The following is an 18,660-nucleotide window of genomic DNA, read 5'->3' as shown; positions in this document are numbered from 1 at the left end:
GTACCATAAACCAATATAAACTTGCTCAATCCTTCCGTATTATTACGATGAGTGGCATTTGATACCTTTTTGAATTTTTAGTGGGACCGCATATCAGTGTGGTGGATGCAGTCAGTTTCTTTTCTAACGATGGTTTGACTGTGAGAGCGCCAGCCCCGCGTCATGATACATATGCTCATTGGAGCTCTATAATTTGAGATCATGTCTATCTGGTAAGAGGCTTGCTTGTCTCTTTTGAAGAGCACCTGAGCACTGAAGCACTTCATCTGACGTTTTGCAGCACCAAGCACTTTCTTCAGCATTTAATTGGAACTTTTCATTTATTTATTTTTTAGATATATATATGTATATGAATTTACATGTATTTATTGATTATTTATTGCACGTTGTATTGATCAGTTGTTGATTTATTGGAATACTTGGCACTAGTTTATTTGTAATTAAAGGAATAGCGCACTATATATATTTAGAATTTTATTAATCGAATTTTCAGATTAATTAGTTGCAGCAGTACACTTTTCACATCAGATTTGAGTAAAGGTTGAGTAAAGTGCAAAATTTCTTTTGTCATCCCAAGAATGCTATAATACAATGATTGGATCTGGCTTTATGTACCTGAATAAGGGGAGTGGTGAAAGCAGTGATATGATTATTACATTAGTTGGAACCGGTGTGTGTTCACATCATTCCCTGGACTTTTTTATGTGTATGGCTTGATTTGGCACCTTTTGACTTTTTCAGATTGAGTGTGTTCACATGTTTTTGAAATAAAGGTGGATATGTATTGAACACTATTTTTATGAGTGTAATATTTATGCACTAATGTCATTTTCAGGAAGTGCTGCATTCATTTTTTTAAAAGAGTAAGCATTAAAACCAGAAAAGTGTTACTAAACCTACAACAGTAAAATCAGTCTGTATATGCAGTAAAGCATGCTGGTTATTCTCACCGTGGAACCTAAGGAGTTAATTCTCTGCATTGTGTAAAAAGACTGTTTGATCCTTTCTTCTTTGCCCCTCCTCTTATTGAAATGACCACTTGATACAGACTCAACCCGTGGTCACATGCACATGCTCAGTTTAGTGTGTATTGCAAGAGAGTTTTTTTTTTTCTTCTTGGAAAGTTGCATGTGATCAGCACAGGGCCGATCAGCACTGTCTAGACAGAATATCAGGGGTTTCACATCCTCCTAGAGAAGAAAGAAAACTCCTGCTGCAAACTTTAACCAGTGCTCTGCTGACGTCACAAGACTGCTCAAACCGCTGATGAACAAAGGTATTTAGCAGTTTATATTTACTAAAATAATTGCATTTCCATGTTCTGTGTATACCAGGTATAGTGAATGCAGGGTCCTGGGTTTAGTATCACTTTAAGTAATAGAGCAGACAATCAGTCACATGGATTTTTAGGAACCCAATGGAGTAGTTTCACATATATCCACACTACAGGTCAAAAACAGAAGTCCATCATTAGCACACTATCTCTTCTTGGCTGAAACAGGGGTGGTTACTGTTGTGTAGTTTAGTGCATTAATCCCTATGAGATAATTAAAGTATTCTGAATCTGAATTTATCTGCAAGACAATTGCATTAACCACAGCTGTTTGGCTTCTCTTTACAGATTTATTAATCACTCGCATAAATGTCTAAGAGGAAACATACTTGGAGACCGTAGCCTGGAACAGCCCAACAGCTGTGCTATGTAACACTGTAATGTTTCCAAAGATAGCTTGCAGATAACAGAATTTCACACAAGAAGTAAATGAAGTAACACTTTCAAACCAGCATTGCAGTTTATTACTATCTGCTGTCTTTGCAGTATTTACAGCAACACTTCCTGTATCTACATATATACTTTTATCATTTTCATACTTCATTTAAATGGTGCCTAAGAGAACTCTGCTCCTCATTTTTAGCTGGCTTAGCACTCTCATATTTCACAGAGGTCTGTCTGATTTACTTGAGCAAGTGTGAAATGCTCACTGAGGTGTAAGATATAGGTCATATCCTGGCAAATTCCCTTAGTTTGAAAAGAAACAAGAGCAAAGAGGGCGCACTGGCTTAGTGCATTTTCCCAAGGGAGTTTATTACAAATGAAATAAAAAAATATATACTCACAAACCAAAGTTAGGATTCAGCAATATGAAAATTGATTGTCCAAAATTACAATGGTGGGTAGGACCTGGATGGATGTGTACACCAAGTAGACACTGTCCGGGAATCCACGCTGGCTTATGCGTCTCAAGAGCAAGCCCTCTTCCTCAGAGTCAAAGGGATAGGATGGATTTGATTGATCTTAAATATGCTACTGACCATGTCATGAGAACCATAGACTCCTCCTTGCCTCAGGGGTTGGGCAAATGCAGCCGAATCACATGTGATTCCCTTATGTGATTTTACTGCGGTTGTCCACCACCTGGGACGAGGAGGAGTCTATGGTTCTCATGACATTAGGATGGTTCTCATGGTTCTCAATATGGTTCTCATGACAGTGGGATATTTAACATGCATCAAATGGATCCTATCCTTTTGACTCTGAGGATAAGGACTTGCCCTTGAAACATGTAAGCCAGCATGGATTCCCAAAAGGCGTCTACATGGCGTACACATCCATCAGGGTCCTAACCACCATTATGATTGTGGACAATCAATTTTCATATCGCTGAATCCTAACTTTGGTTTGTAAGTATATATGTTTTTATTTCATTTGAAATAAACACCTTTGGGATAATGCACTAGGCCAGTGCACCCTCTTTTCACTTGTTTCTTTGCAGTTGCTTTTTGGAATTCTCCAGCCAGTTGAGGGCAGCAAGGCCGCATAGATCGCTCTGTTATGCACATGCACAAGTACTGGCACGAGGCCTCCACCCTCATGCGCAAAAAATTTTGGAATTGAATATAGACAATTAGCACACTCATCTCTGCCTCCTCCTATTTGTGAAAAGTAAAAATCTATTTTATGGGACCTCTAGTAGAAATAAAGAGGATTGCAGCATCCACAGCACAGGACCCAATGGGGGAGATTTGCTAAAACTGGTGCACTCAGAATCTGGTGCAGCTGTGCATAGTAGCCAATCAGCTTCTAGTTTCTTGTTCAATTAGGCTTTGACAGTAAAACCTGGAAGCTGATTGGCTTTAATGCACTGCATCAGATTTTGCATGCTTCAGTTCTAGTAAATCTCCCCCAAAGTGCAGAGCTGTTAGCAGTGGTTTGACATGTTGGTACCATTGCTTGAACTGTTATAAGACCTACAGTATTTATGTTGACAACATATAATTAAAAGTACCAACGTTCACAAACATACATTTTTTTTTCAGTATGATGATGACAAAATTAAGTTTGGATCAGGGGCGGACTGACAACTCATGAGGCCCCAGGGCAATAAGGGATCATGGGGCCCCTGTGTCCTTGCCCAAACTCAAAAAAGCCTATGAAAAAGGTACCAGGGGCATCTCATGGGGCCCCCTACTGACCCCGGACCCTCGGGCGGTGCCCGAGTTTCCAAATGGTCAGTCCGCCCCTGGTATGGATTTTGCTATTTAGAATTATGTCCTTTTTTGGCCAGGTCTCTGAAAGTGTTATTTTTAATTCCAGCATTTTACATAAAAGTTTGACCTGCCCATCAATTTAGCAAATCTTGAGACATACTGATATGTTTATGTCTAGTTTTCTACCCACCCATAACACAGCCCAACAAAAAAAATCTTTCTTTTTTTTGGTGCTTTGCATTTTAGACCTGTTCTTGGGGTTGTTTGGGGTGCTGATTCAGAAAATTGCATTGGCTATATTGTATCAGCTCTAGTTTCTTGGATATGGTCAAATTATATAATTGTTTAGTCAGTTTTTGAAAAGGTCTTGCTGAACTACTCAGCTTGTTCTTCTTTTACCTAGTTTGTGTTTTTGGGTACAAGTTAGCAGATATATTGAGAGTGTTTGTGTACTGTCATTTTACATCTGAAACACTGGATAAAGTGTAAGTTATTACCTGTACTACAGGTATGATTGTATAGGATTTAAGTGCATATTGCTACTCATATCGTTTCATTTTGCAGACTGAACACCATAGAGGTTATGGCTGCTTTTTTACGTGTTTTTTTTTCATGCTACAAGGAGATTAAATAAAACACTACATTAAAATATCCTGATTTTTAACAGGTGACCAGAGTGAAGAGTGGTATATGGAATTTGCAGTATGCTGTGTCTCAAAAACTAGAGCTGATAGGGAAAATATGGTGCCATTTTCTTGAATCATCGGGTCAAATATTCCCAGGGACAGGTTTAACAATCGAAACACCAAAATGTGTGTTGGCCTCTGCAATCCATAAAACCTAAGCTATACATATCTGATGTCTTAAATATGGAAGAATGAACACAATGCTGAAAATAGTTATTGAGAAGCTTTACGGCCATGCCACTCAACCAAACCTGATGCTGGTGGCAGCTCAATAGTGGGAGGATAGCTAAAAGAGTAGTAAGAACGCTCTCCTGCTGCTATGGAGACGCTCCTTAGTGAACCAGCAAGGCATCTGATTTTCCCGGCTTAGTCACTGATGAGCAAAGTTCTGAAGCAATTTGGCCAGTGTGAGAGTAACGCCATAGGATCATGTGAGTAGTTTCTTTACTGACCCCTCCTGTTGGTAATTTGCTGGTAGTAATAAGAACAATAGTGTGTCACAGCCCTAATGCTATGTCAGGGGAAATGGAATAAATTTCATCTGATATGCCAATAAAATCCAAATGGAAATCATGTTTCAGCTTCATGTAAGCATTTTGATTGTTTATGCATAAAATATAAAAAGTCTGGCCATGTTTTAACATTTCTAGGTGAATGCTGTGGTTCCTGCTCAAAGATGTAACCTAATAAGTAAGGTAGCAACATCTAAGCATTACTGACAAAACTAGTCCCACTCCAGCCAAAACAATGTATTTCCTTTTGGGTAGAGCAAGGAAGGGTTAGAGCCTCTTGTCAGTTTTTATTGTTGTCTATGTCACTGTTGGGGGGATTCTCCTTCCTGCTAGAACAGGAATGATGGGAAATCTCTCCAACAGGGACACAAATGAAAAAAAAAGATACTCTATTTTATGTCAAAGCCTTCCTATCCTGATGACAATTACAGTCCCTTGGAGTGACAGGGACAGGAAATGAAAAGACATCTTTACAATGGGGTCACAGACATAAGAAACTGAAATACTGTATATTTCCCTACTCTAAAAGTAAATAGCAAAAGTGGTTGCAGTTAAGCTTTCACATTAATCAAAACATGTTATAAAAAGCCCCAGTCCAAATTTTTTTGGGGGTAGGAGTAAGGATGGAAACTCTATCAGTCTGTGATCTTTTGGAGACATTTCCCCCCAGGCTCCATGCACACTGGGCATTTTAATAACACTGGAAACATTAGCTGTGTAAAGTCATGTTAAAAACGTGAGTTTTTAAGCATTTTTTTCGTTTTTGTATTAGCGTTTTGCTGCGTTTTTTTCACGTTTGAGTTTTTTCACTTTTTTTAGTGTTTTTTTTACCAAAGTCCAAAAAAACCACTGGTTTGCCGTGATTTACCGCGTTTTTCAGCATTAGAATATTTTACAGCAAAAATAGTCCATTAGATACCCACTAGTTCTGGGTTTTTTTCCAGCCAAAAAACGCCCCTGCCAAAAAACGTTGATTACAGTCTATGTGTGCATGGACACATCACATAGGATAACATGCTGGGGAGTTTACTGGCTGTAGAAAAAAACATCAAAAGTCAAAAACAGCAGCTGTAAAACCATCCAGTGTGCATGAGGAATAAATGCCCATGACAGGAAGTGATAAGAAATCTCTCCAATTGGAGCACAGCTTGCAAAAAAACTCCTTTATGAGTACATCAGGGAAAGAACAGAAATTCTATGAGGTTCTAATGACTATGTGAATCCAGCCTTGGTAACAAATATGTCTCTCATTTCTTGTCCTATTGTCACAGGCTGCCAGAGGGAGAGGAAGTGAGATTAAAACTCCCTAACAGCATGAAGAACAGCAATAACAACGTGACAGAAGTATTTGCGCTTCCAAAGGGTTACCAAATCTATAATAAAGTCTGGGCTAAGGTTGGTTTTAATCAGTGTTATATGGATGTAACTCTCTCCAAGTATGTTAAATAGTTTTTTTTGTTAGGTACAGACTGAGTAGCAGCCTGGGATGAGTCAGTCTGTGAGTGAGACAGGAGTTCACCTCAGGACAAACGAGAAGGCTCTATCAGATCAGGACTTCTGGAACCTTTCCACCTTTCCAGAAACCTGAGAGCTTTCTGGAGTAGAGGTGGAAGAGGGGAGGAGGCCCAGATCTGCATGTTTGAGGAACAATGGCCAATTCCCTGGCCAGGTCTCTGAAAGTGTTATTTTTAATTCCAGCATTTTACATAAAAGTTTGACCTGCCCATCAATTTAGCAAATCTTGAGACATACTGATATGTTTATGTCTAGTTTTCTACCCACCCATAACACAGCCCAACAAAAAAAATCTTTCTTTTTTTTGGTGCTTTGCATTTTAGACCTGTTCTTGGGGTTGTTTGGGGTGCTGATTCAGAAAATTGCATTGGCTATATTGTATCAGCTCTAGTTTCTTGGATATGGTCAAATTATATAATTGTTTAGTCAGTTTTTGAAAAGGTCTTGCTGAACTACTCAGCTTGTTCTTCTTTTACCTAGTTTGTGTTTTTGGGTACAAGTTAGCAGATATATTGAGAGTGTTTGTGTACTGTCATTTTACATCTGAAACACTGGATAAAGTGTAAGTTATTACCTGTACTACAGGTATGATTGTATAGGATTTAAGTGCATATTGCTACTCATATCGTTTCATTTTGCAGACTGAACACCATAGAGGTTATGGCTGCTTTTTTACGTGTTTTTTTTTCATGCTACAAGGAGATTAAATAAAACACTACATTAAAATATCCTGATTTTTAACAGGTGACCAGAGTGAAGAGTGGTATATGGAATTTGCAGTATGCTGTGTCTCAAAAACTAGAGCTGATAGGGAAAATATGGTGCCATTTTCTTGAATCATCGGGTCAAATATTCCCAGGGACAGGTTTAACAATCGAAACACCAAAATGTGTGTTGGCCTCTGCAATCCATAAAACCTAAGCTATACATATCTGATGTCTTAAATATGGAAGAATGAACACAATGCTGAAAATAGTTATTGAGAAGCTTTACGGCCATGCCACTCAACCAAACCTGATGCTGGTGGCAGCTCAATAGTGGGAGGATAGCTAAAAGAGTAGTAAGAACGCTCTCCTGCTGCTATGGAGACGCTCCTTAGTGAACCAGCAAGGCATCTGATTTTCCCGGCTTAGTCACTGATGAGCAAAGTTCTGAAGCAATTTGGCCAGTGTGAGAGTAACGCCATAGGATCATGTGAGTAGTTTCTTTACTGACCCCTCCTGTTGGTAATTTGCTGGTAGTAATAAGAACAATAGTGTGTCACAGCCCTAATGCTATGTCAGGGGAAATGGAATAAATTTCATCTGATATGCCAATAAAATCCAAATGGAAATCATGTTTCAGCTTCATGTAAGCATTTTGATTGTTTATGCATAAAATATAAAAAGTCTGGCCATGTTTTAACATTTCTAGGTGAATGCTGTGGTTCCTGCTCAAAGATGTAACCTAATAAGTAAGGTAGCAACATCTAAGCATTACTGACAAAACTAGTCCCACTCCAGCCAAAACAATGTATTTCCTTTTGGGTAGAGCAAGGAAGGGTTAGAGCCTCTTGTCAGTTTTTATTGTTGTCTATGTCACTGTTGGGGGGATTCTCCTTCCTGCTAGAACAGGAATGATGGGAAATCTCTCCAACAGGGACACAAATGAAAAAAAAAGATACTCTATTTTATGTCAAAGCCTTCCTATCCTGATGACAATTACAGTCCCTTGGAGTGACAGGGACAGGAAATGAAAAGACATCTTTACAATGGGGTCACAGACATAAGAAACTGAAATACTGTATATTTCCCTACTCTAAAAGTAAATAGCAAAAGTGGTTGCAGTTAAGCTTTCACATTAATCAAAACATGTTATAAAAAGCCCCAGTCCAAATTTTTTTGGGGGTAGGAGTAAGGATGGAAACTCTATCAGTCTGTGATCTTTTGGAGACATTTCCCCCCAGGCTCCATGCACACTGGGCATTTTAATAACACTGGAAACATTAGCTGTGTAAAGTCATGTTAAAAACGTGAGTTTTTAAGCATTTTTTTCGTTTTTGTATTAGCGTTTTGCTGCGTTTTTTTCACGTTTGAGTTTTTTCACTTTTTTTAGTGTTTTTTTTACCAAAGTCCAAAAAAACCACTGGTTTGCCGTGATTTACCGCGTTTTTCAGCATTAGAATATTTTACAGCAAAAATAGTCCATTAGATACCCACTAGTTCTGGGTTTTTTTCCAGCCAAAAAACGCCCCTGCCAAAAAACGTTGATTACAGTCTATGTGTGCATGGACACATCACATAGGATAACATGCTGGGGAGTTTACTGGCTGTAGAAAAAAACATCAAAAGTCAAAAACAGCAGCTGTAAAACCATCCAGTGTGCATGAGGAATAAATGCCCATGACAGGAAGTGATAAGAAATCTCTCCAATTGGAGCACAGCTTGCAAAAAAACTCCTTTATGAGTACATCAGGGAAAGAACAGAAATTCTATGAGGTTCTAATGACTATGTGAATCCAGCCTTGGTAACAAATATGTCTCTCATTTCTTGTCCTATTGTCACAGGCTGCCAGAGGGAGAGGAAGTGAGATTAAAACTCCCTAACAGCATGAAGAACAGCAATAACAACGTGACAGAAGTATTTGCGCTTCCAAAGGGTTACCAAATCTATAATAAAGTCTGGGCTAAGGTTGGTTTTAATCAGTGTTATATGGATGTAACTCTCTCCAAGTATGTTAAATAGTTTTTTTTGTTAGGTACAGACTGAGTAGCAGCCTGGGATGAGTCAGTCTGTGAGTGAGACAGGAGTTCACCTCAGGACAAACGAGAAGGCTCTATCAGATCAGGACTTCTGGAACCTTTCCACCTTTCCAGAAACCTGAGAGCTTTCTGGAGTAGAGGTGGAAGAGGGGAGGAGGCCCAGATCTGCATGTTTGAGGAACAATGGCCAATTCCCTGGCAGGAGGTAACCCTCAAATGTAGCAGACCCTGGGGAGGGGGCCCCAGGGGGGTGAGCCCACCTACAGGCAGGTCGCTGGAAAAGAAGATCTCCACTGCCACAAAGTCTCCCAGGGAAGGAGCCGGACCAGCTTAAGGCCTGAAGGCAGCCACCAACTCACCAAGCTAACAGGAGAGGACAGTGTAAGTACTCTTACACCCCCTGGGCCAAATAAGGGGAGAGGGCTGCAAGACCCAGCTAGCTTTTCATCTGGGACTGTTTCTAATTTAACAGCTCTTGGGCCCCCTTTCCCAGGGATACCCTCAGGTAGCTGAGTGAAGAGGAGGAATCATCCGGGGTTTGTGGAGGTACACCAGAGGGCCTTTAGTGCTCAATTTCTAAGAGGAGACTGTTGCTAACCGCATTTTGTACATACCCCTAGACCCCTAGCTCAAGCACTGTTCCTTCACTCCAGTGTGAAATGTGTGAACATACTGTACGTGTTGCCTGGCCATTCAGAGCAAAGTGGGACCCAAATCAAACTCAGTGGCCCCTAAGGGGGTAGTGCTACATGTATTAAGATACAAAAAAGGTCTGGTGCACACATATACTAAAAAATGCTATGTATCAATAACACAAACAAATATTATAATCAATAAATGAAAGTCCCTACCATATATTGTGCGAACAAGTCCTCCTAGTGCTTCACAAAAATCTTCATGCAATTTCTCTATGTGCTCCATCACCTTGTGCTACTACTAATGCACTCACTGACCATCCATGACCCTTTAATTAAAAGAAGGTAAAAAGTGCTTGAATGCCCAGGGCTTTAAATCCCGGTGGGTTTCTCCTCTGTATTTCCAGATATCATCCCAATATGACCATATCCCTCAGCAGCGAATCATCATATACCAAAGGAGATAAATCTCATAGTGTATTAGTTTTATTAAAATAAAGCAATGTGAAAACAAGTATGCACTCACATGATCCAGTGCCCAATATCTGAGCACTAATACACTCAGCTGTAATGTGTCGCCGCTGCTCTGCACTATAGAGCCAGAGTGTGTTCCAATCGCCGGGGTGATTTTCTGAAGCACCAGGAGGACTTGTTTGCACACTATATGGTGTGGGACTTTCATTTATTGATTATAATATTTGTTTGTGTTATTGATAGAAAACACTTCTTGGTATATGTGTGTACTGGACCTTTTTGTATCTTATAGCATTTTGGAGTGTATCTACACTTTAAGGGGGCAGCTAACACGTATTATGACAATGTTTCATAATTTTGGGATTAGGTTAAGGTTTCATTTAATTTCTATTGAAGGCCTGTTAAGGCAAGGCACTTGGTTTTATTTTTCTTACAGTGCTACATGTATACTTATTATTTTTACCGTTTTCTTGAGTGAGAGGAGTTCTGCTTTTTCACGTATAGAGACATTTCTGGATTTCTTATGGTAGGCCTCAGAATGTGCAGATGATAATAATGAAGAAGAAGAAGAGGAAGATTTTTTGGACACACTAATTCCTTCTTCAGCAGCAAAAAGGTTCCTTCGAGCGACATATCCAGCTGTCTCTTTGATTCTTTCTTCCTCTGTGTCTGTAATTCCACTTACATGCTCGTGTCTGTATTAAATACAAACATTGTATGGTATTATTTTTTGGCAATTCTTTTTTACTATTGGCTTGTTAATACACTTAGTTCTTGTTATCTTACACAATATTTGTCCTATATTGATAACATGTTTGCTGTATACTTTAAAGCATTGAATAAAATGTGGCTCCATATAATGGGAATAATGATGATAAAAGCAAAAAAAAAGAACGAAAAATCATAAAAACAGTTTCTTGCAGGGTTTCTGTCATTGTTTTGACAATGTAACATTATGCAGTTTGGAGGACCAAGCTATGCACAGCTATGAACTGCACTCCGAATGGTCCTCACGCTGTTATGAATGCTATCATGTTTAAAGGCATAGTTCACCCTTACCAAAAAAACTGCCTATGCAGGTAAGGGACAAGCTGTGCAGATAAGTTATGTACCTCATGAAGTCTGACTGAAAAACTAGAACGTTGCTAAGGACATTGAGCTCTTTCTCTGATTCAATCCCTTCATATACGCTTTCTCCTGATGCAGTAGCTCAGAGCTTAGTATTTGAGAGCTTGCTCCTGAGATGGTGAAGGTGAACAATAAAAGTCAGGCTTCTCTTAGCAATGTCATAGGAGTTTTCAAGTCAGGCTTCAGGAGGTACAGTACATAAATGGCCTACACCTATAGCAACGGCATTATTCAACTATGGTCACAGCTGCACAGTTTGTTTTTATCTACAGACACCCATTATCTGCATAGGCAGTTTTTGGTAAAGGTGAACTAACCCTTTGATTATCTTCAGCTTAAATTTTAGGAATTAAAAAAAATTCCTAACAGTATGAATCACTGCTCATGTCCATTGTGGATTCACACTCTGCCTACTACCCATTTTCTCTTTCTTTGTTCCTTCACTCCAATCTTCTTGTCTCTAAGGCACCTTTCACACAGACATTCTGATCGGGTCCGCCTGCCTGTTTTTTAGGCGGACCCGATCGGAACCTCTATTCTCCTCTATGGAGAGGTGGGTGTAAACCGACATGTATCCGTTTACACCCGCCAGCATTCAATCCAATCCAGCAAAAAGAGCCGGATGGGGATCCATTTCCCTTCCATCCAGTGGATCGGATCGGATGACAGTCAGGTGGAAAGGGACAGGCGGTCTGTTTCTATCTGACCGCCCATAGAGAACAGAGAGCTATGTCTGTGTCCACTGAGCAAGCGGATCCACTGATGGATCCGCCCCATGTGGCCTAAAAGACCCCACATCTGGGGAGGTTACTGATGAGCTACATCTGCTGCAGCCCAAAGCTTAGGGATGAAATTAAACCCAACTCAGACAACCACTCATATTTTCTTTGATTAGAAAACATAAAAGCACTTCAATTGTGAAGTGTCTTAGGTAGATGTATCCACTAGACAGAGCCACCTTTATAGGTCATGCTGACCCATGCACACCTGAGCCATGACACCCCTATAGACAAGTTCTACCCCTTGTACCAAGTGATTATTTTACTAAAAGCTATTGCTAAAATTCACAAAAGGGGGCAGCTTCCTCTCTGCTCTATATACAGGGCTTTAAAATAACTGTACTAACCAACATTCAATATAAATGAGAGATGGGTTCATGTTTCCTGAATTATACTTTACCTTCTGACTCTTCTTAACACCCCCTGTGCACACTTACCCCTACAGTTTTCTTGCTGAATTTAGTCACTAATGCTCACAGGTTACCAGTGTAAAGAGACAAAATAAGAAATGACCTGGGCATTGGCTCAGTAGTGATATATTTCAAATATAGTCCAACGTCTAGGTTCCCAAATGAAGATCCACAGACAACTTGTGAAGACCTGCTGTACATCTTCTCATTATGATCCTATTCCTCCCTACTCTTGTGTTAATTAGTTATTTTCTCTTACCCCTTTACAGCTATCTCTTAATTTAGTTATAAAAAATGTCACTACTCTTTATAGATTCTAAAAAACAAAATAGAAATAACTTTTTTGATATAATCAGAAACCAGAAAATCAGCAATTTATTCATTATAAAGTATTATAGTGTCATGTAGGTATCCATGCCTCCTGAAGCTACTGGAAAAAGACATGCCCTGTAACATAACCTCATTTCAGTTGGACAATAAGAGAATGTAGAATTTCTCTTTGCTGACATTGTACGTGTCATAGGGTGACAGTCAAAGGAAACTTTCCAGAACAGGTGTGATGTAAAAGTCATTGGGATTGAATAACTGAACACAAGAATAACCATAAAGCATACACACCGTCCTCTGAACACAGGAACCATGTAGTCTGTAACTTCATTCTCTCTATCTGGTGCATAGAGCTTAGATCGCTTTGCTCTAGGACTCATCTTAAGTGACTTATCTTCTGTAGTCTTGTATGATGATTGGATTCTGCAGAAAATGCAACATAATGTTGTTACACAACATAGAATGGGAAGATTTACAAGAACAGCAGATAACTCCTGTTAATAAAAGGCAGTCAAAGCATATGCAAAGTCCAGCAGCCTTTAGCACTCAGTCTGGTGTAATGAAAACAGTAGCAGATTTCATTTCAGCAAACTATCAGATCTCAGTCAGACCTCAGTTTAGTTTAATGCAACAAATGACAGATACTGTACCTATGGGTTAATGCACAGTATGTCATTATTGCTCTTGCACCACTTTTTTGAGCAAACCTAATGAACTATCATGGCAAGCTCCTGACAATTGTCTATTGAAAAGAGACAGCACTTTCTATACTGCTCCCAAATGTCATCCAAAATCCATATGTTATGTACTCATGCTATCAAAGCCACACCTACCCCAAAAATGTTTCCCATGTTCAAATGTTTAGTAAAGAAACTGTAGTTGGTCCAAAGCAGGAATAATGCCCTGTGCTGTGTTCTCATTTGACACTTTGAATTTTATATTTATGTATCCCCTTCTTTCCTCTGTCCACCTGGCTTCATCCTCCCCTCCACCTGACTGCATCTTCTTCTTTCCTCTGTCTACCTTGCTCCGTCCTCCCCTCCACATGGCTGCATCCCCTTCTCTCCTCTGTCCACCTGGCTCCATCCTCCCCTCCACCTAGCTGCATCCCCTTCTCTCCTCTGTCCCCCTGGCTCCGTAATTCCCTCCACCTGGCTGCATCCCCTTCTCTCCTCTGTCCACCTGGCTCTGTCCTCCCCTCCACCTGGCTGCATCCCCTTCTCTCCTCTGTCCACCTGGCTCTGTCCTCCCCTCCACCTGGCTGCATCCTCTTCTCTCCTCTGTCCACCTGGCTCTGTCCTCCCCTCCACCTGGCTGCATCCACTTTCTCCTCTGACTACTTGGCTCCGCCCACCCCTCCACATGGCTGCATCCACTCTCTCCTCTTTCCACCTGGCTCCGTCCTCCCCTCCACCTGGCTGCATCCTTTCCTCTGTCCACCTGGCTACCTAGATATTCTCTATAACATAGCAAATCTTATTTTTTGCTTTTTTTTTACATGAATGAAAAATTTAATTTAATATTCGCACAACTTTAGTAAATCAGTCCAAATGTGTGCAGTTTGGTAAGCACTCTGCAAATTTGTCATCAGTATAGGGTAAATTAGATGGAGCTACCAGCATATGAATACATTTATCTTCTAATCATACTAGATGCCCTCTGTTAGAACATATGGCATATAGGCTAAATGACTGTATCTAATCTAATATTATTTTACAACTATAGGGTAACTCAAAGTACAAAAACCCACAGCAACCAATCATAATTCACTTTACCAACCTCACATGAGCACACTATTGTATTTCACTTATCTGTTCTAGAGTGGCAAATCATGCATCTAATCATGCAAATCATGTTCTGCTTAAAACACCTTGTGTAGCCTGGTAGAAATAGTATTATGTAACATAAAAACTGAAATAGATTTAAAGCCAAACATCATCTTTCTGTTGTTGTAAGGTAGGACGGGAACACAGTCATGGTTTTAAACAAAGTTTTGTATCCATTTTGCTCCATTATGTTTGCACAACTTTTTTTTATTTATGTTGATAATGTTGTTTCTAATTAGCATATGGAATAGATAGATAGACAGATAGATAGATAGATAGATAGATAGATAGATAGATAGATAGATAGCAATGCAGTACATAATTGTGAACATTTGTGTTAAATAGACTTTACATTCCATCTGAAAATGCTAGTTGTCTTGCTATTAAGATGTCCCAATAGCTTTACTTAGGGCCATGCAAGAATGACACACAAGGCAGCCCTTGACATTAAGGTATCTAGCATTGGCAGAATGACAAGTCAGCCTTCATGTTATTCTCAGGACAAAAACTAAATAGTCAAAATTCTGTTTAACATTAACTGTGCAAGACCAATAGTAAATACTGCTGATAAAGCTGATTTTCTCAGCTTATTTTACAGAGCATAGAGATGCGCACCTAGCTCCCAGGCAACAAAGAGAGATAGAAGCCCATCTTTGAACTACTTTGACCTGCTGAAGTCTCACCTGATGTGACAAATGCATAAAAATGGTCATCGGACCCCTCCATTGTGTCCACACAAGAGGGAGAATCAAACACTGCACAAAGGGAACTTTTCCAGCTAATTGGAAAATTTCCCTGGGCAATAACAAGAACTTAGGTGTTCCAAATGGCCCAGTCGCTACAAGTGATATTCAAACTTGGAAGCTTTACTTCTCAAAGGTAAGCCAATTACAATTACCCTTACACAAACAAAATGAAAGAAAGGTTGAGTTACATCATGAAGAATAAAGTAAAACAGATGAAAAGAACAGTTATTAGAGTGATAGGAGAACATGGTTAATATAGATGTTGAGAAAATTATTATTTGAGTCAAAATGCAAATAAAAAAACACTGACAAAAAGACTTTCATGATACTGTAAAAGAACAAATACCAGATGTAGAAAAGTGATGGGGAAAAGAATTGCATAATATATTAGACCACACAATAGAGTTTGAAATTCATATGGTAAGTTTATTGAGGTGGATTAGTAAACAGATACAATGGAAATGATTAGCAGATTCAACCTGCAAAGATGGTCATATCATTACCCAAGATGGCTGCTGTGGGCAGCAGAGTGGTGCTTCTCTTCATGCTGGTACTGGCTTAAGGTGCCCTTTAATTCGGTGCTGCGGTAACCACGGTCATAATGCTGATGGCGTTTTTGGTAGAAGGGCAAAGACATCCTGCCACCTCTGATCACTGTTTTCACTGGGTTCAAAAATATATCTGTTTATTTCATTATTTGTGGTTACAGTTGGTTTAATTGGCTTGTTTAATACAAGTTAGTCCAGCTTTCAGTACTGTGACACAGCACTTAAATAAAGTGATTGTTATGAGTAATTAGTACCTCAAAGGCCACTAAAACTAAAACATATGATAGCTTATATCAAAAGATTTAAAAATACAGATATATGTTAGGAATGGACAGAAATAGAAACAGTTACACAGTAAATGGTAATTAGTTTCAAATAGATTAAGGTCAATTAAATTTGGAAAACTATTTTATTTCTATGTTTGTTTTAGACGTAGTGGCCATTTAAGTGAGAAAAATCTTTTAATGTAGAACTATAAGCAAAACTTTTTTCATTTTGGATAGAGTAAGGGAGGACTATAACCCCTGTAAGGTTTATTTTTTGCCATCTGTGTCCCATTTGGGAGCTTTCCCTTTGCTTCTCGTTGCATAGCCAAACAGGACGTGAGAGGAGATCCCTGCAAATTAATCTCTTGGGGACACCAGAACTAGTGTCCCAATTAGAAGATTTTGCCTCTATTACTTTTCTGGGGACAACCTAAAATTTGGGATTGTCTTTTACTTTCACTTTCAATGATAATGGTAAACAGGACAAAATTAGAGAGAATCTGTCTAACGGGGACACAGACAGCAATAAAAACTGACAGGTGTTCTTGTCCCTCTCCACTCTATCCAAAACTTAAAAAAAAGTTTTACCTTTACTTATACTTTAACTACTTCATTTTTGTATTGATCTCCACATTGTTATTAGAGCTAATGCTCTTAAAGTAGAACTATGACCGTTCATCCAAAAAATATGAAATGTAACAGTTAATTGCAAATGCATCTGTACTTATTGTTTTCCCTATATCCCCCTGCAAAGTATACTTGTTGATCCTGTTAGCAAATGCAGTTTCCTGTAATAGGGAGGGACAACGCTGCTGCACTGCTACTGAATTCAAAGCAGCATCATCCTGCTATGGCTGCTTGCCCCAAAGTGGAAGGTGAAGATGTTGGGGAGGCAGAAGGCATAACTATTAGCATAGTCACTGCTGATTCCCAAGCTTGTAACTTGTCATTGAGCAGTTGGCCACAACTAGTCCTGCTCACTACTTTCTGAACTGGTAGAACTGACTTTAACACTGCCCCCTCACCCACTGTGAACTTTAGGGTCTGAGAGGGGGAGAGTGTGAGACACAAATAAATAAGGATTTAACTGACTCAAAGTAAGGTAAAGTAAGTTAAATTACAGGCCTCTTGCATTACATGGTACCTGGGGCCTGTTAAAAGAAGTAGTAAAGAGCAAAAAAAAATCTTCTCCATACAAGTTAAGAGCCACAGCACGGCTCTTTCAAAGGATGGCATGGCGTCCATCGAGAGCGCAGTGCAGTGACGTCACCGACTCTTCAACAGTAAATATCTCCTAAATAGTGCACCTTTAAGAGATATTTACAGTACCTACAGGTAAGCCTTTTTACCTATATTACCTATAGGTAATAGATACAAAATTTGGTTTACTTCCACTTTAAGAATACTACACATGAGCCTTTAGATATACACTAAATGTGCATTACTTTAAGGCAGGGTTTCTCAACCATGGCTCCATGGAACCCTAGGGTTCCTCCAGACCTTGCTAGGGGTTCCTTGAGCAATCAGCAATGTCTACCTCTGAGATCAGTTGTGTTCCCACTGACACCATTGATATTTTCAGCTATCAGTAAGGGGGTAATTCTTCCCAACAATCACAAGTATAAGCACCATTTTGCCCACTGCTCATCACACTAATATATCATGAGTTGTAGATATAGTACTTTTTAGCAGGGGTTGCCAGAGTCCAGAAAGTTATTTCAAGGGTTCCTCTGTGTTGAAAAAGTAGAGAAAGGCTGCTTTAAGGATATATAAATCAGACCTTAATCACTCATAATTGTTAACAATCCATTAACACTTTTGCTTATAATGTCTTTCAATTACTTTTCAAATATACTTGAATACTTATCAGTCAACAATTCTGTACAATCAACAATAATTGTAGAAACAGGAATTAAAACGGAACTCCATGAAAATGGCTAAATGCACAGTTGAAATACGTAAAAATAAATCTCTTCAAAGGAAGGGGAATCCCCTTGACAGCAGTCTCAGAAACAAGTGTCCCCATTGAAAAACTTCCCTTGTTTCTGTCATGTCAATAATTCAAAAATATCCATTATCTGAACATTTGTTTGATTTTCTAATGGTTAGTGGAATCGAATTGTCATTTGTTTTCTTCTGTAGTGACGACAAATTTTGAGGGGTGGTTGTATAAAATTCTACTAGTGTATGGCCAGCTTAAATCTCCTGGTGAGGATGGATACCAGGACAAAAAGAGAGCGTGAATCTCCCTAGTGAAGACACAGACAGCAAACAATGCCTAAGTTCTAAACCTTCACCAGAATTTAAACCTTTTTAATAAATAGATATCTGTGGTAATTTCTGTTCTTAATATCTACCAGAAGAGAGAACCATAAACATTAATGTTCATTACAGACATTCTCTGTTATTAATCACTTTGTTGTTCCACTGAGTCCTGTCCATTAGTTAATGGCTCATATGTTATGTGGGTAAGAAAGGAAAATGACATGGTTTGAGCTTCATCAGTGAATAAATGTGGCTTTAAAAACTGTATCATAGCCCTGTAATATATTGTTAGATTTTACATTATCCCACCATG

The 18,660-nt window shown here is 39.2% G+C and overlaps 1 protein-coding gene across 2 annotated transcripts in view; it reads right to left on the bottom strand.

Annotated features, from left to right (window-relative positions):
- MYOM1 (myomesin 1) overlaps nt 1–18,660 on the bottom strand; it is a 127,563-nt gene that overhangs the window by 98,560 nt on the left and 10,343 nt on the right. The window contains exons 2-4 of one of the 2 annotated variants that reach the window (XM_089678160.1): nt 15,772–15,931; nt 12,988–13,119; nt 10,516–10,747 (exon numbers count right to left, since the gene is read on the bottom strand). In XM_089678160.1, coding sequence (XP_089534286.1) covers nt 10,516–10,747; nt 12,988–13,119; nt 15,772–15,905 — 498 coding nt within the window. In that variant the 5' untranslated portion in view covers nt 15,906–15,931. The remainder of the gene's footprint in view (nt 1–10,515; nt 10,748–12,987; nt 13,120–15,771; nt 15,932–18,660) is intronic. The other variant, XM_089678168.1, reaches the window with a different exon arrangement.

This window comes from Staurois parvus, unplaced genomic scaffold (assembly GCF_062004578.1).
Source record: "Staurois parvus isolate SC_StPar_1 unplaced genomic scaffold, SC_StPar_1.0 ptg000015l, whole genome shotgun sequence".
Lineage (NCBI taxonomy): Eukaryota > Metazoa > Chordata > Amphibia > Anura > Ranidae > Staurois > Staurois parvus.
This window is presented reverse-complemented; position numbering and strand designations above follow the sequence as displayed.